The 23,948-nt window shown below is 34.0% G+C and overlaps 1 protein-coding gene across 1 annotated transcript; it reads left to right on the forward strand.

Annotated features, from left to right (window-relative positions):
• LOC128219964 (uncharacterized) lies at positions 1-23,720 on the forward strand. Its single transcript, XM_052928177.1, has 12 exons — positions 1-105; positions 3,887-4,084; positions 4,912-5,015; positions 6,078-6,186; positions 6,495-6,638; positions 8,457-8,654; positions 10,354-10,464; positions 13,854-13,943; positions 18,897-18,986; positions 19,771-19,917; positions 20,929-21,019; positions 21,512-23,720. Exons 1-12 carry the CDS (start codon positions 45-47, stop codon positions 22,164-22,166), a joined length of 1,998 nt encoding a protein of 665 aa, XP_052784137.1. The 5' UTR covers positions 1-44; the 3' UTR covers positions 22,167-23,720.
• Positions 23,721-23,948: the final 228 nt, after the last annotated feature.

Below are 23,948 nucleotides of genomic sequence, written 5' to 3' on the forward strand. Positions count from 1 at the left end.
GATTTTCCTTAAGGAAGTTTTTAAGTGATAAAATGTAACACAAAATGAATCCATTGAAATGTGTAATTGTGACCATTTTGTATTGTTTTGGAGTGATTTGCAAAGGTACTGTGATATTTTAATATAACAACCGTTCATCTAAAATATCAATTTGTAAAGATATATCTATTCATGTAATTTAAATATTTAAACATAAACAATAGAATTTAGGATGAACATTGTTTTCTGATTGTGTCTGTTAACCAAAACTCATGTCCAATGTAGTAAGCTCAATAGCTTTACGTTTACATTAAGGTTACATGTGCTATGCGTATTAGAATATGAAAGCATTCATAAGCACAGCACTGAAACAGGAAATTGTTTCAAATGAAAGCACAAGGCAATGTTTAAAATGTAAAGAATAGTTATTGCTACCACTACCTGGGATATTCAAATTACGCATATCGAGAGCGTAACTCTAGTCTTGTAATATTATAAATAACTATGTCGCTAAATGTGTTTCTAAATCTGAACGGAATTACTCGAGAAGTATCGTTTTCATGAAAAATGAGTTCTTTTTTTAAAATTATGTAATTAATTAAATAGTGGTGTTCTAAAGTTTCATGCAAAAGTGACTTCAAACTTAGTTAAAAGTATTGTAAATACTGTGAAAACACGCTCTAGGTTGATTCATTTCAAGATTTATTGTACATTCCTGAAATTCGGTAACAGACTTTCGACAAAAGTCTATTAAAGGGTGAGATAGGTAGATCAAGGAGATTTATAGCATAGTTTGGCTAGTGTAATGACCTTGAAACATTCTTTATGGCGCATTCTCGTATTTCATTTTGTCCCACAACGTTTCGTGCGTTAAGTATACGAAACATATTATTGTACAAAGTAACATCATTGACTAGTAGAACAAAGATACATTTAAGCGTTTATCATTTTATCCATGATATTAGTACTGTTAAAAAAAGCATAGTATTAACGAGTATTCCCCGTCGACATTAATCTTGGCCCTGAAATGATGCCTCTAAATATGTTTTTTAGAGAACGAAGTGCTGAACGTCGTCGATTGTTTAAGCCATATGTACGGCGTCCGTGGTCCGCCGTCAACATTGAAGTGGTCCCTGACCTAGATTGTTCTAATCATGACCTTGGATCTAAAATGGCCTTACTCAGGGGTCCATGGTTGTCTATAGTCTTATATAGACTTATATAGACAAAGTTTGAATTATTATTTTCTAAAGCCGCATAGCCCAGACAAATGATACTTCGTATGCCTCATGGAGTGGTACTTTACCAAGTTTGATACAATTATGTCTATGTCGTCAAAAGTTGCCCCATCCTGGTGATCACGAGTTTTCTACATTCCTATATAGTATTTTTTTCTCCTCTGAACATGTAATGTAATTCCTAGACCCTTGATATGTAATATAGAGTATCATGTAGTTGTCCTTAACTCTTTTTTTTAAATTATGTCACTTTGGTCAAAAGTGGCTCTGCCTCATGTGAAACAAGTTTCCCATATATTTATTTAAGAAAAATCTTTGAAATTCTTCTCCTATGAATATATATGCAAAAAGCTACAGAAACATCACAAACAAGAAATATAGAACAGCACAAAACTCTACAAACAGCACAGTGCATAAATACTATATATATATAATTGGTATGTTAATCAAGAATTGTTAGGTACCGCCTTGGAACGGTCATATGAAACCGGTAGGCCCAGCCAATTTATATTTTGTATTTAGCCTCATGATATGATCATTGCCAAGATCGTTCTGATTCACTGGGGGGTCAAGAATGGCCCCAATCTAGGTTTATATATATACTTTTACAGTTATTTTGAAATATTATTCTCTGAAACCGGGTGGCACGGACCCTTACTATTTGGTATGCAGCTATATGTAGAGGTCCTTTACAAAGATTGTTTAAACTATGTCCCTTAGACCAAAGCTGGCCATGCCACGGGGGTTCAAGGTTTTCTATTTAAACATATACGTAAAGTCTTTGAAATATATTTCTCTCGGAAACCGCACTTTCGAGTTCATTGATGTTTGGTTTGCAGCTTCAGGTTGTGGTCGATTACAAAAGTGTTTTCAATTTCTGCCCCTTTGCCTTTGGTCATAGCTGACGCCGTTTTATATAAACTTGTACAGTTTTCTTCCTAAGCAGAAATTTACCCCTCTAGAAACTAATGACTTCCTTAGTAATATATTACTTCCTTTGCATCAAATGCCTTACTAAGTATCCACTTACAACTTGTTTGTAACCTACGACCTTATTAGCAACCAATGACTTCCTTAGTAACCGTTAGTTTCCTGAGCAACTACCTAAATCCATAGCAATCTATGACATTTTTAGCAACCACTGACTAAGCTAGAGACGACAATATTAGCAATTACCCAAAGTCATAACAACCAGTGACTTCCTTAGCGTCAAATGATTTTGAGAACAACCAATGCCTACTTCAGTAGCTTAAGTATTTTCTAGTATTTACTTTATTCCTTAGTAATCAATGACTTCCTTAGCAACGAATGACTTTCTTTGCAACTACTCACTTCTAAGCAACTACCTTTATACAAAGCAACCCATGAGTTCTTAAGCAACTGATTACTTCCCTTTCAACCACTGACTTTCTTTGCAAACATTTACTTTCTTAGCAACCACAAACTTCCTAAGCAACCTATGACTATCTTAAGCTAATGACTTCCTTAGCGACCAGTGATTTTTTCAGCAACCACTGACTACCTCAAAAGCTTCTTTATTACATAGCAACCAGTGACTTCCTTTTCAACCAATGACTTCCTTAGCCGCCATTATCTAACTTAGCAACCAATTTCTACCTTAGCAACCACTAGCTACCTTAACTACTAATGACTTCCTTCTATACCAATGATTTCCCTACCAACCACCTCTTCCGTAGCAACTACATTTATCAGTATCAAAAAATGTATTATTAAGACACTATTGAATTCAATAGCAGCAATCGAATTTCCATTGCCATCACATCCATTGCCGCTTTGAACAACCACCTGAAAATGTCTTTACTTCCCTAACCAACGTCGTTATCAGCCATCAAATTGCTCGGCAACTACTTAAGTTCTTAGCAAGAAGTACCATCCTTAATAAACACTAATTTGTTGGTCATTTAAATCCGGTGAACGCTTGTTTCTTGATTGTTCAACAACTTGGTTTGTCCTTGTAGTTTGAACTGTATACAAATAAAATGCAGAGTAAGGAAAGTATAATGCGTGACCTAATAAACGTGTTTTAGGATTATGATCTTGTACATGTTATAGGAAACTTAATTTATAAGAGTCAAAAACGGATCGAATGCATTTCATATCTCTATTTATAACCAACTAACAATCTAAAGTGAAATTAAATTACAGACACAAACATAACGCGTTAATATGAAGGAAAGGTGGTTGTTCATTAAATTAAGTTTTAAAATATTGTAAAGGAACATAGTACAACAATTCAATATAGGATAATTTCTTAGATTAGGATGACAAGTTTGATTCTTGTTTTCTTCACGTTAGTTATATGTTTAAGTTAATTTTGTATGAAACCACAGAATCAGTTAGTACGGCAATTATTTACTCTGTAAGTAAAGTAAACCAAACTCCTTTTTGTTTTAATTAAACAGGTTCAATTGTTTAGTTGAATGTACTGAAGTTTGGTTAATTGTCGAGCGGATTTGCACAGACATCGTTAAAACTTATCGATAAACATTTTTTCTTCGTCAATTTGTTACTATCGTGCTATACAAAGGTATTATATCAACGTGCTCTCTTGCAAAAAACTAATTAAGCTATTTAAAATGTTTTAAATGAATAAGACACTAATTATATAATATATAGACCAGCATTTGATTAATCTTGGGAATTTTCAGGTCAGGGAGGTTTTGTTTCACAACATGAAACGAAATGGAACGAGTCTAGATGCACCTTGGCAGTACCAAGTGTAACCTGCAAGGATGATGGCTCATGCATTGTTGAAAATGGTTTGGATTTTTTTACAAAAGCAGACGGTCAAGACAATGGATTTTGGATTGGATATGCCAAAACATGGATTAGTTATGCTTATGTTGGTGGGTAAATGCATGTTCTTTATGAATATACTAAAATAATCAAAACAAGTCAGAACTAATTAGTTAATCTTTATTTAACAAATAAAACTATTTTAATACGGTTGAAAAATCAATACATTATTATTGATATATTTGATGAATTTTTAATTTTTGAGTAACCGCTTTTGAACAGTCACAGAAACACGAGATCACAAGGGTTAAAGAGAGTTTTAAACGCAAACTCAATTTAGTCTCAACATTTACCATTACTTTCAAAATTAAAAAGATAATCAAAATCAAAGCTAGCGTCAACTAGCATGACACTGAAGAATAAAATGTAACAAATAATAAAAACCGATACAGTTGCTTCACATATAAGATACAAATTCCACAAACAAACAAATGTATCCAGTCGAAACAACAGCGATATCTCGTGAAATGTACGATTAGGTCATTCAAACACATTCTCGCCTTGTTAAACTCAGGACTAAAAACTTACAGTAATTTCTCATACAAGTAACAGACAACAGAGACATGAATTCAAAGGTATGGTAACACAGCTATTCAACATAGCTCCCCTGAGTATATTAAGGGTTTATATCATATGGTTAATATATAGGTAATTGTAAATTATTGATTGTTAGAAATCACAAACATCAAATCAGTTCATAAATTGACTAAAAATACTCAACCACCAGATAAATATCACCTTCTAGCTTACATCTTCGTGCGCTATATTTTGGGTAATAAAACTCTTAACTTAGGAGTAATACTAAATGGTCTATTCACCGTGGTTGGTTTGATTTGTCAGTAACTTGCTTCCGTAATCAAATGTCTTTGTTTTGAAGGATGTGGCCAATTGAACGATGGAACCAATTATTTTGTTTCAACTCTGAGCGAATGCAGACGTACAACAGGATGTCATAAGTTCGGTATACAAAAATCAAAAGTGGTGAGTAATTCCGTTGCAAGTTATCAAGTATCCAAACTGGGAAATTTACAGGAAAATGGGAAAAGTGACGGAAACGGTTAAGAACATTGATGGGATAATGATAAGTTAATAATAATTTCTGCGTTTTGATATTTATAGTTATCCAAGGACTACCGCATTGTCAAAAAATGTAAACTATTGAAATCTAATAACAGTTAAATATCTAAAATAGAACATATGAGTAACCATGCGAAACGAATGTTTACACTCACAACCTTCCAAGTCATTTCTTCTTTTGTATAAAGTAACAAACAAAATTGGTCAGCGGAATAGCTGAGAAAAAATGTTGTCTAAAAAAGAATTATAACACAAATTATTTACACATGTGGCTAACATTTAATTTTCCTGACAATACTTTGTATGGAATGTGAAAACAGTGATATTGTATTAGCTTTTTTCAAGGGATTTCATTAAATCAAGGTGATTTAAGGGTGCCAGTTTTGACTGTTAGTCTTTGTCCTGAAAACACTATGTCACACTTGTGCCTATGTCATTGCAATGCGGCTCTTCTTTTATATCACTTGCAAGGAGTTCAGCAATTATTTTTTAGGTATGATATGTTTTGGATTAGGACGTCATAACTTTGTTTCATGTCTTACCCTTTTAGGTGAAAATTCATATTCTATGAATATGATTAACATAATACATATAAAACCTTTCTGAAATGTTTTAAAAATTATCATTCTTGATAATTACTTACTGTTTAGTTCAGCATCAGTTGCAATAGTAATACACATAATCTTACATTTACCTTTAAAGAACAACTTTGAAACAGATTAAATATTTAACATTCAAGTTTAAATCCGTTGCTGAAATACCAAATTGCATGTATAATTTGCTTTTTATGAAATAGTGTCAAAACATGAAATTAAAATGTTTTGGTTTTTTTCAACGAGTCTTTTTTTTATAAAAAGAATGGCATTTTTGACGCTTATGTCTTATTTTTGTAACTGACTGGTAGGGCACTACTTGCATGACATTATGCCGACGGAAGTAGGTCTTTAAGTATGAACACTTTTTCAGGGCTTGCGATGTAAATGTGCCCGTAAAGTCCCTAAGCAGAAAAAATCTTGCGGAGAAAAATGTGACACAGTCGACACCAATATATTCTCATTTTACACTGTAGAAAATGGTACCAGTTACATTGTTTTATTATGTTTATATCAAGGTAAAACTTACAAACGATTGATATTGAATACATGATTAAAAAATGTATTCTTACATGAAAAAACAATCTTTATCGGAAATCAGGACGGAAAAGATTGCGAGTTTACTGATAACGTTAATTCATGCTGATAGACGGGTTCTTTTCCTTCCAGAGGCACAAACGATAAAGGGTTTATAAAGTTATCTTTTAAATATAACTTCATATTTGATTAAAAAAAAGATTGCACATGATGTACTTTTTACGTCGCTTATACGTCAACTTTTATATTTCAGTTCCTCCTAGCAATAATTCACAAGACATTCACAACAACTGCCTTCAGTTCTCCTTTAAGTACAGACCTGGAAATGACTACCATTGGGAGTCATGCACTTTAGATACCTACCCAAAGCTTTTATGCAGCAACAAAAATTATTTTGGTAATTATTTCTTTTTCTATGCCACCTGATATGCAACAAGATGAAACAAGTTTCGTAGCCTGACAATATTATAGCGCCCACTCAAGAAATGTTGGGGTTTTAATCAGTAAACTATCCACCAATGTCGTGGAGTTGTATACCCTTTACCTTTTGATGAACATTTTAACGGTATACGATGTATTGAGCGAAACAGCTTCTTTGTTTAGTAGGATTGTTTCGAATGTTAGCAAACACTGTTATTATGAAGTGAGAAAAACACTTTTTGTGAGCAACGGATAGTTCGTGTTAGAGTTGCTTGCCTTTAAAAAGGCCCTTGATATGAAGTTAGGGAATAACATATTTGTGACTAGAATACATGTTGAATATGAAAGGATGCTTATGATTTTAATGCCTTTGCTAAGACTATTGAAATTGCATATTGCCCGTCTGCTTCATTGTTAAGTTCACCGTTGCCGTTGTTAATATCCCTGGGTTAACTCTTTTATCGCTGACACAACTTATGTCGACGTTTACTTAGTACTTATCCCGTCCCTTTTAGTTGTTCTTCAATCATTGTTTCGAGGACAATGGCCGTTTAACGTTAGTGGCGCTATCGTTTTTGTTTTTACCATTTCCTTCGTTGTCACTGATACTTCCTTGTCGTTTTTTTAACACCGATCAATTTTATCTTTTGATATGATTGATCGTCAATATTTTCGTAGTGCGATTGTACACGATGCACGCTGAATATTAACCAAATTGACCAAATACTCGTCTGTCAACACTCCGCATAAAGAAATCCGTAATGTGCTCACGTTTGTAACTTGCATATAGTTATCACATGGCTAATTAATAAACAACAAATAAAAGTTAATCGTCAAGCATCCCATGTTTTCCCGCCGCTGTTCTAGTATCAGATGCGCACTGATATTCTCAACGTTGCCGAATTTTATACTTTAATGATGTAATGTTTACCGAGTAGAATCGACTCACTTGGGGCTTAAAACAAGCTATTGAGGTAAACAGACTGATGGGTATGTTTGCAAAATGAAAGGCATATAAAGGCTTTGAAATGCTAATTTAATACATTAACTTTTACATTGGTACTTGCTTACCACACGACATTCAGCAACAAGTGTTACATAATAAAGATAATGAACTATTCTATTTTCTTGGGTATTTTTTCAACCCATGAGTATTGCAACAAGCTGGCAGATTTAACAAGGTAGGACTTGAAATTGTATCTTTTGACATTTTTTCACTCATCCGAGGTCTCAAGAGCCTCCACAAGCCGTTTATTGCACTTGGCCCTTAGCTTGATGAATTTGGGAATTTTTTAAGCATTGTATATTCAAATGGTATGGTTTTACGCTCCTGCAACAAACATATATTGTCACGTTTCTTGTGAACAGATGTGGATCTACGGCTACGACTGAGGCAAAAAGGCGATTAGGAGATAATGCCTTTATTCATTCTTTAGTTTGAAAGAAAGTATTTGAAAGGTAATAGATATCTAAAATTGCAATTATATATGGCGTGGTATTATTTAAAACTTATTACATTTAGAAAAACATTCTTTGCGCAAAATCAATATCTCTATAGACAAGGAAGGGCCTAGCCAATGATGTGTGCACGAAGAATTTGAGTAGAAAAAATGTACATTGTATGCCCATGTGATTGTTGTTGTTAAAGAATACATTAATTGATGAACGTAAATGTGTTGTCGTCATCTACCTTTACAAGTCTTCAGGTAGGTACGTATTACCAAATCGAACATTTCCATGCTTACTCAAGATTGACGTGTTTGTTACCATGATACATGCACTATTCTATGTACAGATCGTAAACCGAAGGCGAAAATACAGACTCAAAGTTATGGGAATTGGGCTCAGGCTGTTGAAAACTGCATCGTTGGAGGAAAATTCCCTGCATCGATACAAAGTATAAGAAATGCGAATTTTACAGACCCGGAAGACCAGAACCACTGGACAGGAATAACTAAAAAAGAGTCCATCATATCCTTAAACGATATGCTTGGTATGTACATAATTCTATCTGGGTTAACCCAATAATAGGTTCATACAGTTACGACGATTTGAACTTAAGGACGGATGCAGCTATTTGTGTTTAGGCAGTAGGCCGCTAGGTATTCAGACTTTTATTACCGTAAATCAGAATCTAACATCGGCAGATCGACATAATATGTTTTACATTTGACAAATAAATGCGTGCACGGTCATTTCAACCCGAGTGTTGTATTAGCGTATTGCTCCATAACTTTTTAAATGATTATTTAAAGTGACTTATGATAAGACGCTTTTCAGCTGACCTGTATCACATCGAGTTCGGTGTGTTTACACGTATCTGTCGAGACCGCAGATCTTATCTAGACTGGTCTTTGCTGATTTTGTCATGCATCCCCTACAATGACATTGCATACACTTATGGATAAAGCCGATTGCATTGTACAGTCTAAGAAAACATATGTGTTTGTTAACCGTTACCAAAAGTTCAAAATTGTTCTCGCGATTGTTTTCTCCTTCGTCGTCCTCTTTGTCGGTTTTCCAAAATCATATTTATCACAAAATTCAACCAAACAGGTTACAAACAACTGTAATATTAAAGCGTACAGAGTGATTGAAGTACTATATTTGTTAGTTGTTCCAAGTATGTTTAAAACAAGGCCCTTCACTTTTAAAACCAGTCGGTAAAAAAGAAAAAAATGGCAGCCTTTTAGACTCATTTACAGCATTTTCATATTGGGGCGAGTTTCGACATCCAATTAAAATGGTCCATTCCTCTTATCCCGTATTTTGCGAGTTTAGTAGCGAATTAAAACGGCAGAAACTCATATTGGCTGACATTGGTCAATATTGGGCGAGTTTTGGCATATATTATCGTCAGTTGTCAAGAATAAATATTATTATCGTCCCGGTACGAAATCGTAACAGTTGATTAATAAATAAATATATCACGCCTCCAACATAAATGACGCAACAGCATTGGTCCAGGATTGGAAACGCGATGGTCAAACAGTTTTCCAAAATGGCGTCTATATCCCGTTTCCGATTATTAAACGAAACATTTCCCAGATGGTGTTGTCGTATTGATAAATCTTAACAGTCAGTCGAAATGATATATACATTACGAGTTAGTAGGTGACCCGACGTGGGATGTACGGGGCGCAGAACTATATTCCATATGATTTCCGTTGCCCCGTACATCCCATATCGGGTTATCAACTTATAATCTTGGTCTGAGAGTACAAGTATATTTCACCCGTTGACACTGTTGCGTTCATGTTAGTTACCTTTATTAGTGCACTATAAATTTTGCATTACTAGTTAAAATTATAAAAGAAAGGATGGGCTATGAAACTTGAATTATTGGAATGTGAACTTGGGGAAATAGCAAGACGAACAGTTCTGGTGTTTTAATGTCGAATATTAATAGTTCGCATCATATTTGTTAAAATTCATTGAAGGAGAGACATCATTTAGTGTATATATTGATTTGTTGGAAAAAATGTAGAATGTATGACATGTTCTGCAGAAATTTTAATCATATCAACATATTTAAATATATTTTTTAAAATGTTCTTATTCGCGTTAAAGGGAAGACATCATGTTCGGTACAATGCAACTTTTTGAAAGGATATATAAACGTATGATTTGTTCTGCTAATATTGTACACACATAAGTAAACGTATTTAAACTGATTCATTATTACCTTACAGAAAATAGCACCAATCAACCTTTGACGTATGCATATGTGGAGAAAATCAACCAGATTTTTTACGTCAATTTTACGGAGGCAAAAGAATTGAAAACAAGCTTGTGCGCAGGAGGTAAATACAAATCGAGAATAATTATCATTTGTAAATACTAAATGTTGGGGTACGTGTTGGGTTGAGCTTTCCAAAATGGTTTCATTCATAATTGATTTTCGATGACCGTATCAATGCGGTCACTCAAACATGTTTATCAACGCCCCCAGTGAGATCTTACTTTGTTCTACTGACCGTGCCGAGGTGGTCATCCCAACATGTATATCAACGCTCCCAGTGAGATCTTACTTTGTTCTACTGACCGTGCCACGGCGGTCATCCAAACATGTATATCAACGCCCCCAGTGGGATCTTACTTTGTTCTACTGACCGTGCCGAGGTGGTCATCCCAACATGTATATCAACGCCCCCAGTGGGATCTTACTTTGTTCTACTGACCGTGCCGAGGTGGTCATCCCAACATGTATATCAACGCCTCCAGTGCGATCTTACTTTGTTCTACTGACCGTGCCGAGGTGGTCATCCCAACATGTATATCAACGCCCCCAATGCGATCTTACTTTGTTCTACTGACCGTGCCGAGGTGGTCATCCCAACATGTATATCAACGCCCCCAGTAAGATCTTACTTTGTTCTACTGTCCGTGCCACGGCGGTCATCCCAAGATGTATATCAACGCCCCCAGTGGGATCTTACTTTGTTTCTACTGACCGTGCCGAGGCGGTCATCCCAACATGTATATCAACGCCCCCAGTGGGATCTTACTTTGTTTCTACTGACCGTGCCACGGCGGTCATCCCAACATGTATATCAATGCCCCCAGTGGGATCTTACTTTGTTTCTACTGACCGTGCCACGGCGGTCATCCCAACATGTATATCAACGCCCCCAGTGGGATCTTACTTTGTTCTACTGACCGTGCCACGGCAGTCATCCCAACATGTATATCAACGCCCCCAGTGGGATCTTACTTTGTTTCTACTGACCGTGCCGAGGTGGTCATCCCAACATGTATATCAACGCCCCCAGTGAGATCTTACTTTGTTCTACTGACCGTGCCGAGGTGGTCATCCCAACATGTATATCAACGCCCCCAGTGAGATCTTACTTTGTTTCTACTGACCGTGCCGAGGTGGTCATCCCAACATGTATATCAACGCCCCCAGTGGGATCTTACTTTGTTTCTACTGACCGTGCCACGGTGGTCATCCCAACATGTATATCAACGTCCCCAGTGCGATCTTACTTTGTTTTACCTACCGTGCAAATGCGGTCATTCGAAAATGTTTATCAACGCCCCAGTGTGATTTTGCTTCTTTTACTAATCGTGCAAATGCGGTCATCCGAAAATGTTTATCAACGCTGCAGTGAAATCTTACGTGTTTTACTGACCGTGCAAATGCGGTCATCCGAAAATGTTTATTAACGCCCCCAGTGAGATATTTCTTGTTTTACTAACCGTGCAAATGCGGTCATCCGAAAATGTTTATCAACGCCCCCAGTGAGATCTTAATTTGTTTCTACTGACCATGAGAAGGCGGTTACCCCGACATGTATATCAACGCCCCAGTGAGATCTTACTTTATTTCTACCGAACGTGCCAAGGCGGTAACCCCAACATGTATATTGCCGTCCCCAGTGAAATCTTATTTTGTTTTACTGACCTTGAGAAGGCAGTCTACCCCAACATGTATATCAATTGCAATGTTTGTATAGATGTGTCATGTTTGTCATATTGTAGCGTCGTGGCTCTTGTTTTGTGCTTGTTCGCCCTTTTAGTTTTTTTAATGATTTGTAGCAGATTATCTACACTGAGGAATTAACTTTGAAAATAAACTGAATGGAATAAACAACATCAAATAAGAGTCGAATATAAATTAATTATGATAAACTGTTGTTCAGATAACGAATTTAGGGTGCAATAAGGCAAGAATGTACAAGCCAGAAAGCAAAATGTACAAGTCAGAACGCAAGATGTAATTCTACCATAAAAATCGCGCCTGGTGTGGTACTCAAGCCAACGTTGCAATGGAATGAGTGAAATAAAGGAAACTTGACTTGACTTGACTTGACTTGAGCAAAAACACCAGTGCCTGCAAACAAAGCTGATGTGTATATTGGTTCAATTTAAAACCAATCCTTGCTGTTTCAATTATCGAGTCAAAATTCAGTTATATATGATGTATAAAGAATATAGTGTGTATTATGCACCTACTTAAAACCGATATCTTACTTCCTTTAATTAACTAACGTTTCAATTTTTAAAGGAACCTTGAACATACGCTGAAGTGACATTTACGGTAAAATATGTGTTGAGTAAAGGACACTTTATCTTATCTTATCAAACGTTAACCTATACACTACTTATGTACGACACAATAGGTTGTCATTTAAGTTTAAGTGATTTAACAAAATATATAAAGTTTGTGCAAAGTGTACGTTTTTACATCTAAGAATGTCTAATTCTCATTTCAACTTGTGATTCAGACTTTAAATGTTTGTAAAAGGGTACCGCAGCTATCACGAACGAAAGAAGGGTTTTATATTTTTAACGCTGTATGGTTAAACAATTTCAGGTGAAAATTAATTTGTTTCCTGTTTTTGCTTTTTGTAAAGTACAGTTTTATCGACTGAGAATCAAATCCAATCAATCTGCACCGAGTTGTGCGTATATACTTGATACTTTCCGTAATGGAAAACCAGATAATGTTCTACGTAGAACATCTTTTAAAGTCGCAAAATATAGGTTAATGTTGTTTTGTTTTGTTTTGTTTTAATTTTCATGCATTGTTATGTTAACCTCATTTGACTTTATTGATAAAAAAGACTATGATTTAGGTACAGGTAAAACATATTAGTTTTCATTAAAAAATAAATGATGGCTTCGAGGCCTAAACTTCCCCCAGTAAATAAGCGCCAAAATATTGCCAGTACCTTTTTATCTGTACATATATCAAAGATTTTGTTTAATGATTTCATATCATGGTTTGGATGATGTAAAAGAATGCTCAAATTGATTGAACAGACTTTAAACACATCAGGTTTATATTATAACTACTACTTTTACTTTCGACGAAGTCTCACTTTCAGTTGACAATGCAGGTAAAACTATATCTTAATATCATCTTAACTCATATTCAATTAACTTATCACGTTTTCAACACAATCCTTAAGGGTTATTTGTTTTTGTCTAGGATGTATCACTAGTAGCCGTTGCTTATAGCAGTTTGAGACAGTTGCATACTAGAAAAATTATGTTGTGCATTTTAAAAACATCCTTTCTAATCTTACCTGTGGTTACAAAAGTAGAAACACTATAATAGAAGCCACAGGAACAAGCCCAGTAGCTTTACATTTTTAGCCAGATCCTGTTCAAAGGCACACGGACCAATGCCAAGTTTTTACACGGTATATGATTTACCGTTTGTGTTTTGTTTGATAATTTTCAGATGGCCCATCGACAGAACCCACGATAACGACCCGAGAGACACAATCATCTTATTCGGAATCAACCACGACACCAGCCAATAGTACAACAGGTTATAACTTTAAGATTTATACAGTTTCAAGTTTGAACACATTAAGTACCCAACATCAACAAAACGTTTTGATACAAAATCAAGCGCACTACAAACAATTGTAAAGGACGTATTTAAACCGAAACAAGGTGAAACATGTCCATTCCAATAGATATTCTAAATTTGATTTTGTACAAAAAAATACAATGAAAACTTCAAGTATGATCCGAAAAAAAGAACCTCTGTTTTCCCCTGCAGTTGGCTCTATTTACTTTTGAGAAACGTTAAATACCTCCAACACTTGCTTTTATACACAGCAACTATCATTTTAAAGCAAAGCATTTAAAAATAATATGGCACAATATTCCAAGATTAAAGCATGTTCCAATAAATATTTATAGGCGATTTCTGAAGTGAATCACTATATCTTATGCCAATCTTATATTAAAGTCTTCATCTAGTTGAAACAATATCTTGTGTTTTGATACGGCCGAGAAACCTGATAATCTATAAATTGTGATAAACTGAGAGATTAATGCACACCTATAGATTTGATATAGTTTTATTAGAATATAATACATTTATTTTTCTGTGTAAAAAAGTATATGCTCCAAAAGTAATTCGTTTTACTTAACATGGAACATTTATGAAAATACCAATATCTCAGATTAATTTAAATGTAATTGGGCAATTGAAAGAAATTTGTTTTTGTTACTTCACTTTTTAGATTTTATGTTTTTTGTACAAAAGAATAAAACAATTTCTTTCATGCTTTACGATGAAATATGGGGTTTTAACAGTGAAATAAAACCAGATATTTTCACTGCAAAAAACGGAGTCAAAATATCAACTTTCAGAACTACTTTTAAATTCCTATGTAGTAATTTCCTTCGATCAAAACAATAGTCTTCACTTTGAACCAGTAATTGTTGGCAAACAATGTTTGAAATTTAAAGAAATGTTTTCTAAATTTTGTAGCGTAACCGCATATTTGCACGATTACCGCCCTTTGTTATAAATTGGCCATTTGCACTTACAAAGTTAAATGTCAGGCGGTGTATTTCAAAGGTTAGTTTTACATTTCAGACTTATTTATTCCATACAAATATTCTATTAGCGACAATAATAATTAAAGAAATCATGTTAAACATTATTTATTAACCGGGAGTTGTTTTCATAAAGAGTATTAGTAAAAATAATGTTTTCGCAAAGTGGAATATACCCGTTTTACCCATCTTAATAATGAACTCGTCCGCCCGGTGAGTATATAAGCGCGTCGCTCAGCTGAAAGATTCGTTCTGTGTTTGACCGCCGTCGAGGTAACATCAAACAGTAAACCGGAAATATTCTTTTGAAGGCAAATAATAAGAGTCTTGACCTTCTGGCTGTTTATGATTGAACACAGAGCATTGCGATCTGTGGGAAAAAAAGGCACCAGGAACTTGACATCTATAGGGTTATCTAGCGTTCCAGTTCAAGTAGCCAGATACATACAGCATTGCGATCTAGTCTGGTGAACGTAGCTGTTGGCTAGAAACTCTAGTAAGCCTTATACCTGACATCTGCGTAGGCCTCAGAGCATTGCGATCTGCGCGCTGACAAAGGTTAAGGTATTTTGCATCGCCAATAAACAAGCTCCCGTAAGAGAAAGCCACTCATCATTAAAGTGATTGAACTTCATGCAAAAGAATGCATAATCTTTGAACCCTGATTATTTGGTTGATTATATTTTATCTCACCAATCATTTTTCGAATATTTTGTTTTAATCATAAGGCAAAGCAGCCTGAGGAAAATTTATATAAGAGCGATCGATATAAGCTCTACGACACCGATTGAACATACAGCCGGCACGTTACAATTTAAATAAATATATATTTGGAAATTAACAACTTACCGTTTATTACCGATTATCTCGTTTTCAAACATTTTCTTGATCTTGAAGCTGAATGTTCCAACATTTGCTTTCATACCAAACACATTACAGAAAAAAAACTATTCGGACATAAATAAATGTATTTTGAACTGTTTGCCGTTGTAATACGTAAAACGAGCTTCCCGGAAAATTCACACAAGAATTAACAGATAATCCGATACACGCCTCAAAATATGTCAACAAACTAGCGAGGCATTCACTCTTTACCTGGTTAATAAACCTTTTTTCAAGCGAAACAAACTGGTTTCTGACAGTAAGCTGACTGAATATTCATTTATTATGAAAAACATGCAGTCTTAAATTAAGATAAATGTTTAAAACCCAATGAGTATCCGCATTTGTTTTGCTAACACATTTGACCTTCCAAATGTTCATTCATTTAATGGCCAGCGTAGAAATTTGGTTATGTATTCATGCCCCACTTAAAATAAAAGTGTTTTCGTTATTTTATGGAACATATGTGCATTTATAACTAATCATTGATTACTGTTCATAAAAACTTTGTACTTAAAAAACAAGGGAATAATATACTATAATAATGAATAGCAGAGAACTATTTCTCAACAAACCGGAAATAGAAAAGTGTACAGCTATGATTTTGCGAGAGGGGCGCCCCACGGGTAACGGCATAAATAACACCCTTTTCAAAAAAGGGGCTTATTAAGAAATAAATTTTAAAAAAAACTAATAAAACTCCAAAAAAGCATAAAAGAAACAGAAATTACTCTTGATCATAGAAAAACTATATTTTCTATGACAGTCGTGAAATAAAATACGATCTTACACTGAAATAAACAAATATCCTCTATGTATCGAAATTAACAGTTATATTTTATTCACTTACATGATTTATAATTTATTCATTTCGTCAATCGTTCCCAGTCATTTTTGGTTGAGACTGCTTTTTAATTCCATAGTATTGTAGGTATTATTGGTACATAACTGCATTCTTATATCATGGTTGTAAATTTAAATTATGTTATGTCATACTATGCAATGTAAAATGCATGCATATTTAATGGTCACCTTTAGAATATACAAATGATTATTCAAATTGTTATTGAAAAATGATTGATGTAGACATACTTGATAAAATGGTTATAATGTAACAAATTCTAATGAATTTAATTTTGAAGTTTCAAAATGTAAATGAAGCAGACACTTTTAAGGTTAAGTAAAATGTGTTAAAAGCAATGGTAAAGTAAAGTGTGTATAAGGTATAGGTATATCTGCAACAAAAAAGCGTGAAAATACCTAGCAATGTGTCTAGCAGAGAGAGGCAATACATATATGTCTGCTTGCATTGGTTCGTTCAAACGTCTCGGGCAATTGTCCTCCGACAGAAATTGACAGCATCATTGAGTATGGGTCGCAATTGTATAGTACCCTTCTGAAACAGACCTTCGACCTGTGTCACATTTTAAATGTATTAACGTTTGAAAACTTTCTACATTTAACTCTTTAGCGCGTATGGAAAGCAATTGAATTTGGTGATTTCCAGTGTGTGTTTGGTATATCTAAATATGAGTTCAGGAATGAGTATAATAATGATGTATAAAAACTTATGCAAAATTATTTTGAAGGGATACAACCCTCATATGGAATAACAAATATGCTTGGTTTATAAATAGTCCGCGGTTTCTGAGTTTAATAGCATAAATACATCAAACACCCGTCGTAATGTGGTATGAATCAAATGTTTGTTTAGCTGATCGCAACTCTAGCTTTTTGTACGCAGTGTTAAACATGATTGAATACAACTTGTGTACTTTTTCCTAAACATAACAATAAAGAACTAAAAGGAGCAGTAAACAAAGATAACATGTAAAATGTGTTATCAAATATTAATTGCGCACGATTAAACTCACACACTTACAAACACGAATGAGTGTGACTATATATTGGTAAGCTATTTACTACAGTTTTGAATAATAGATTATTAAAATTCATTGAAAAGTACGATATGTTAAGCGAATTTCAAACTGGTTTTAGACCAGCACATTCAACAGTCGATAACACGTTTCTTTTAAATATGCTTAAAGAACACTTGTACACATCTCGCAAGAAATTGTTCTGTGCCTTTATTGACTTAGAAGGTGCCTTTGATTTTTTAATAGAAACATGCTATGGTTTAAACTACATGGACAAAAGATACAAGGACATTTTTAAATGTTGTTAGGAACATGTACGAACAAGCAAAAAGCTGTGTAATAGTAAATGGAACAAAGTCGGACTATTTCCCTTGTTGTGTTGGAGTCCGGCAAGGAGAAAGTTTATCTCCTTTACTCTTTTTAATTCTTTGTAAATGATTTGCATCAATATTTTCTAAGTAGCTTGGTTGTAAATGGTATTGTTATTAATAAACATGAACATGATTACAGGTTAATTGATTTTTTAAAGTTATGTGTACTCCTTTATGCGGACGATACTGTTATATATATATATTGTAGCTCAACTCATTTCTTATTTCTGTTTGATTTAATTCTAAGTGTATGTGTAAATTGTATGTAATTTATACTGTTTACAGAAAAGAACTATTAAAATATGACTAAAGTATAACACGGATTAGATCGTGTAGAGTAATGCTCAATTCTAAATTGAACATGGTATTAACGCTTTATGTGTATAATTAACAATTTGAATACTAATTATGCTTTCGACAAAGTTTTACATTCAGCTGAAAATAGAGGTAAAACTGACTTGGATATCATCTGAACTTATTCAATTAACTTATCGTGTTTCGACGAAATCCTTCATGGTTGTATTTTGTCTAGGATGTATCACTAGTAGCCGTTGCTTATGGAAGTTTCAGTCAGTTATATTCTAAAAACACTATGTTGTACATTTTAAAAAAAAAACACAGTATCCTTTCTAATCTCATCTGTGATTAATAAAAGTAGTAACCCTATAATAGACGCCACAGGAACAAGCCCAGAAGCTTAACATTTTTAGCCAGATCTTGTTAAAAGGCACACGGATCGACGCCAAGTTTTTACACGGTATATGATTTAACGTTTATGTTTTGTTTGATAATTTTCAGATGGCACATCGGCAGAACCCACGATAACGACACGAGAGACACAATCATCTTATTCGGAATCAACCACGACACCAGTCAGAGGAACAACAGGTTATTACTTTAAGTTTGTATACAGTATAAAGTTTGAACACAAAGTACCAATAATTCTTAAATCGTTTGATGCAATATCAGGCTTACTACAAACAATCATTTTTAACCCGAAACAAGGTGAAGCATTTGATCAAGTGCTATATGTATTTTACAAATAAATGTCTCTCCAGTAATTGATTTGTACCGTCCTTGTTTATCTACCTATTCGTATTTTTGATTTTGATGTTTTAAAGTTGTTTTTGAATCATTAAGCGTTTGAATGTTTGATTACAAATGCACTGAGCCAAAAATCAAACATTAAAGGGAGATCAAAAGAAAATCATAATTCCGGCCATAAAAATCCTTTCAATCAAATATCCGACCAAATAAATGCAAGCTTTGAATATAATAGGTTCCAATTATTATCTAGAATAATTTCTGGAATAACATAACGCGCATTAACAAGCGTGGGAATGCTAAAGAGATTCTAAAATCATTTGTACAACAATGAAATGTAAATTGAAAGTGATCCGAATAGTTGAACCTCTCTTGTTGTTGTTTTTCCTTAATAGACAGAGTTAAGGAAATCTTATGTTTTCTTTGCATAATATTTTTAAGTACATAGAGTAAAATCAGAAGTAACTCTATTGAGCAGTATAAAAGATTGATTATGTTTCTCAAGTGAGGTTACTAACATAACTATAATTCTTATGCAGCACATATCGGGAAAAATATTTTGTAAGTCATGTTTGTGAAGTCCGCTTAGTTTTGATTTCTCGGTAATTTTAACCATATATCACATCAGGTCCTACATCACACGTGGCGTCAACCAATAATGTCATAACAACAGATACACCTCCGACGAAAGCTCCAGCACTGGGTTCATCTACTACGACAATATTGCATCCGACACCTGAAGGAACAGCAGCGTCCTTAGACAAGGACAAAGGGGGTATGTTTATAGTTAACCATATACAGAGATCCCTTTTTACAGTTTCATTTTAGTTTGGAACATTATTATTTTGAAGTCCAACACTCATTTTTAAGCAAAAGAAATTAACAACTAATATAGGACAATATTCCAAGATTTAAGAATGTTCTATTACGTATTGACGAAATATTCCTGAAGTGAATCACTATACTGTATGCCATTCTATAATATTAACGTTCTTACCTAGTTGAAACAAAATTCAGTGTTTTTGTTAAGGCGACCGATAAACCTTATTATCTATATATCATGATACATTTAGAGTATAATGGACAACCATGAAATTTTTTCAAATCAAATAAGTGATGTAGACTTATTTCGAAAATAATTCTAATAGAACGAAACATGTTTTTAATTTTTAATTTTCAAAAGGTAACGGTATTAGACACTTTTAAGGTAAAGAGAAATGCGTTACATTCCATCACTTAACACTGCCATGGTAAAAGCAATGGAAAAGTGTGTACTTAGAGATATCAACAATAACCATATAACGTCGTGAAAAAAAACGTGCAAGGAGAGACAATACAGACTCTTTAGAGCGTATGAAAAGTGAAATTTGGTGATTTCCAGTGTGAATTTAGTATATCTAAATATGAATATAATAATGATGGATAACAACTTATGTAAATTATTAAGAAGATATGCAACCAACATATGGAATAACAGATATGCTTGAATCATGAATAGTCCGCAATTTTTAAAAACATAACATATGATACACCCGCCGTAATTTGGTATGAATCGAATGGATATTTAGCTAATCGCAAATTGAGCTTTTTGTACGCATTGTAAAACGTAATTGAATACAACTTGTATATTTGTTCATAAACACAACAATAACTAAACAAAAAAGACATATAAGTATGATTTATAAAATGTGTTATCAAATATTGATTGCGCACGATTGAACTGACATTCTTGCAAACACAAATGAGTGTGACTACATAAACACCCAAATTATCTGTTATATTGCAGGATCATCGGCAGGTCTCGCTGCTGGTGTGTCCATTTCTCTGGTAGTACTTATCATTGTGACGGTCATAGTGCTGGTATTTTTGAAAAGAAGGTCGGTTTACTTTTTAGATTTGTTTTGTTTATATAATTGTCCTAATGAATCGATACGCGAACGTTTAAAATGTTATTTCACTAAAACTAAGGATAAGAGGTTAACTTTTCTCTTCTAGGCAAATCTCAGTTGAAGCGACATGTCCTTATCTTGTGGCCTTTATGTTTAAAACGTCAACATTCCTTGCACTTTTCTATATGTTGCACTTAAAAGAACTTTAAAATATTTCTCTTAGTTATAGCATAGTTTTTATGGAATGAACACATTTAAAACATGACGCAATGAACTTGTATGTTGAATTTGATTGCATTGTTAAACGTGTATTTGTAAAATTACCGTGATATACAACACATGGTCTTTTCCTCGATTGATTTTCGAAGAAAATGACAAAGCAGTGCCTTAAGTATCTTTGATGTCATCGAACGCGTCTCCGACATATAATACATAGTAGCCAAAATGATAAACAAATGCTACGTTTGTTTGACTTTACAGGGGACTTCTAACAAAGTGCTACAAACAAAATGATGAAAACAGCAACCATACCAAAGACACAGCCACCGAAATAGCATGCATATCAACACCGATATTTGAATCTACTACAAACACAATGGATGACTTAACAGCCACAAATCATTCTTATTTTGTGCTTGAAAAAACGTTTGATGAAGAAACCAATGAGGATACCGAACACTATGCAGAGCCAGATACGACCGATGTTGACCATTATGATTTGACCGAAATGTCGCAGAATGATACTAATGATGATAACGAAACAGCCCATGACAAAAACAGCTCAGCCAGGTCTGAATTGTCCAAGCCAAATAACACTTATAACAAAGTCACATTACATCGAACTAATGAGTATGATCATATTCATCAAGATGGAATGCCGCCAAAGTCGGACAGACAAACTGAAAATGAATACGATATATCGAATAACCTGATCGACGGCAAAGGCCATAATAATATCGGAGATGACAGTGATACATATAACCATTTGAACAAACATGAATTGAAAAGCTCTGACACAGATAACGTTTATGGAAAGTCTGAAACAGATGGCGATAGTGGATATGATACTTCCAGTGCTCTAACCCTTCGCAGGAACATGGATGCTGATTATGATGTGATCAAAAAGAAATGGTAGACTTATGTGTCAATATAACATTTAGGTACATAATTTGATTTTTTTTAAAGTGATCAAATTCCATGAAATTTGAAAGATGCATAGAGAGTTTGTCAACTAAACCGTGACACATGTTCCCGATTAATCCTATTCTTGTAAATTTGCCCTATCTGTCAGTTTTGTTTACAAAAACACTCAACAAAACAAGCTCATCCATCAGTTAAGAAACATGATCGTTATGCATATTAAATATCAAGGAGAAAGTATTTTTTTCACCTCAATGGCAGCTTCGGGCTGTAAGTTTCTTCAATGAGTTTTGTTTATTTTTGCGCACAGCGTTATGAAAATCTACGATATTACTGTTCGCCTGAAGAGAAACATGTTCTAAAAGAGATCGTATGGAAACACATTAATTCACTACGGAAATTTAAGCAACTCAAATCTAGACGTAAAACATACATATTGTGTCTCTTGTACAAAATGCATTATTGTATGACTACATCCCATCTTTCTTGTTAAATGCCTTCATCAGTTTCAGTATATTTGTCCAATAGTCTCAGAAAAACATCTTACGGTTACGGAACTTGAATTGCAAATCGCAACACGTCTCTCAATCGTTCTACCATCAACAATATCTTTGTGAAATGCGCTTCCGTCATCCATGAGAAAAAAACTACATCACTGCAATTATAACTCTTGTTGTTTAATAACAATGCTTAGTATCACCAAGGGTCTGGCGTCAACCACTTTCACCATGCTTACCTTTGAATGCAGCAATGTTAATGAACATCTCCTCCTTAGAATATCGTAGAAAGTCCCCTGTGTACATTTGGAGCAATAGAAGACACTTAACACTTTTTTACATGTCCATTATATACTAACCACAGAAAGGTCTTGTTTGAAAATATCAGTCCCCTTAACCCTATACAACTATACAACTTATATTGTTTGAAGACACATCTTACACCTCAATTATCAATTATCATATCTTCTACCAAGTATGAACATTTATTCCTAACACCAAACGTTATACAAACTAATTTAAACATCGAACATACTCATCGTCTGTGTCTTGCCTAAGCTACTTCTCTTTCCCTTCCATCTCTCTTTCCGTACGTCAATTTTTTGTTTATTTTTATGCATTTAGAAATAGATGTAATTTAAACCATTGTTTTTGCATTTTGATTACGTCATCTTCTGTAACAATTGTCAATGCCTGTTTATTCTTATTAAGTGTGAATTATGAATCAAATATGACAACATGTTAACACCACATGTCATTTGTTCTAATGTTATACAGAAGACAGACTTATAATAAGCATTTATGCTTACTTCTCAATTCTGTAAATGTATAGTTTAATTGCTAGTAGAACTAATTCTTGATATTTAAACTTACAAATATTGACTACCATAATGACTTACAAATATTGACTAAAAATGACTTACAAATATTGACTACCATAATTACTTTCAAATATTGACTACCATAATTACTTACAAACATTGACTACCATTATTACTTTGTGATTATTTGTCTACTTGTTATTATCTGTGTTTTTGAACTTGCATTATCAAAATAAAGACTGGTTTTACCAATTAACCATCAATGAGTTAATAAGTCTCATTCGCCCATCGTTTCATGTTGTTTGTTTTCATTTATTAACACAATAATAGCTTTGCAGACCAAAAAGTTGATGTATTACTTCGATAATTATTAGAGTCTGTATTATCACCTTTTTTAAAGATAGGTAAAACTACGCCTATTGTCCACCAGCTAGGGAAGCAATGTTCTTCTAAATTGTG

Source organism: Mya arenaria, chromosome 15 (genome assembly GCF_026914265.1).
Source record: "Mya arenaria isolate MELC-2E11 chromosome 15, ASM2691426v1".
Classification (NCBI taxonomy): domain Eukaryota; kingdom Metazoa; phylum Mollusca; class Bivalvia; order Myida; family Myidae; genus Mya; species Mya arenaria.

Coding starts and splice junctions, on each gene's coding strand:
- LOC128219964 (XM_052928177.1), top strand. CDS start 45: ATGAATCCATTGAAATGTGTAATTGTGACCATTTTGTATTGTTTTGGA. Junction 5,016..6,077: donor GTATACAAAAATCAAAAGTG/GTGAGTAATTCC, acceptor ACACTTTTTCAG/GGCTTGCGATGTAAATGTGC. Junction 10,465..13,853: donor AACAAGCTTGTGCGCAGGAG/GTAAATACAAAT, acceptor GATAATTTTCAG/ATGGCCCATCGACAGAACCC.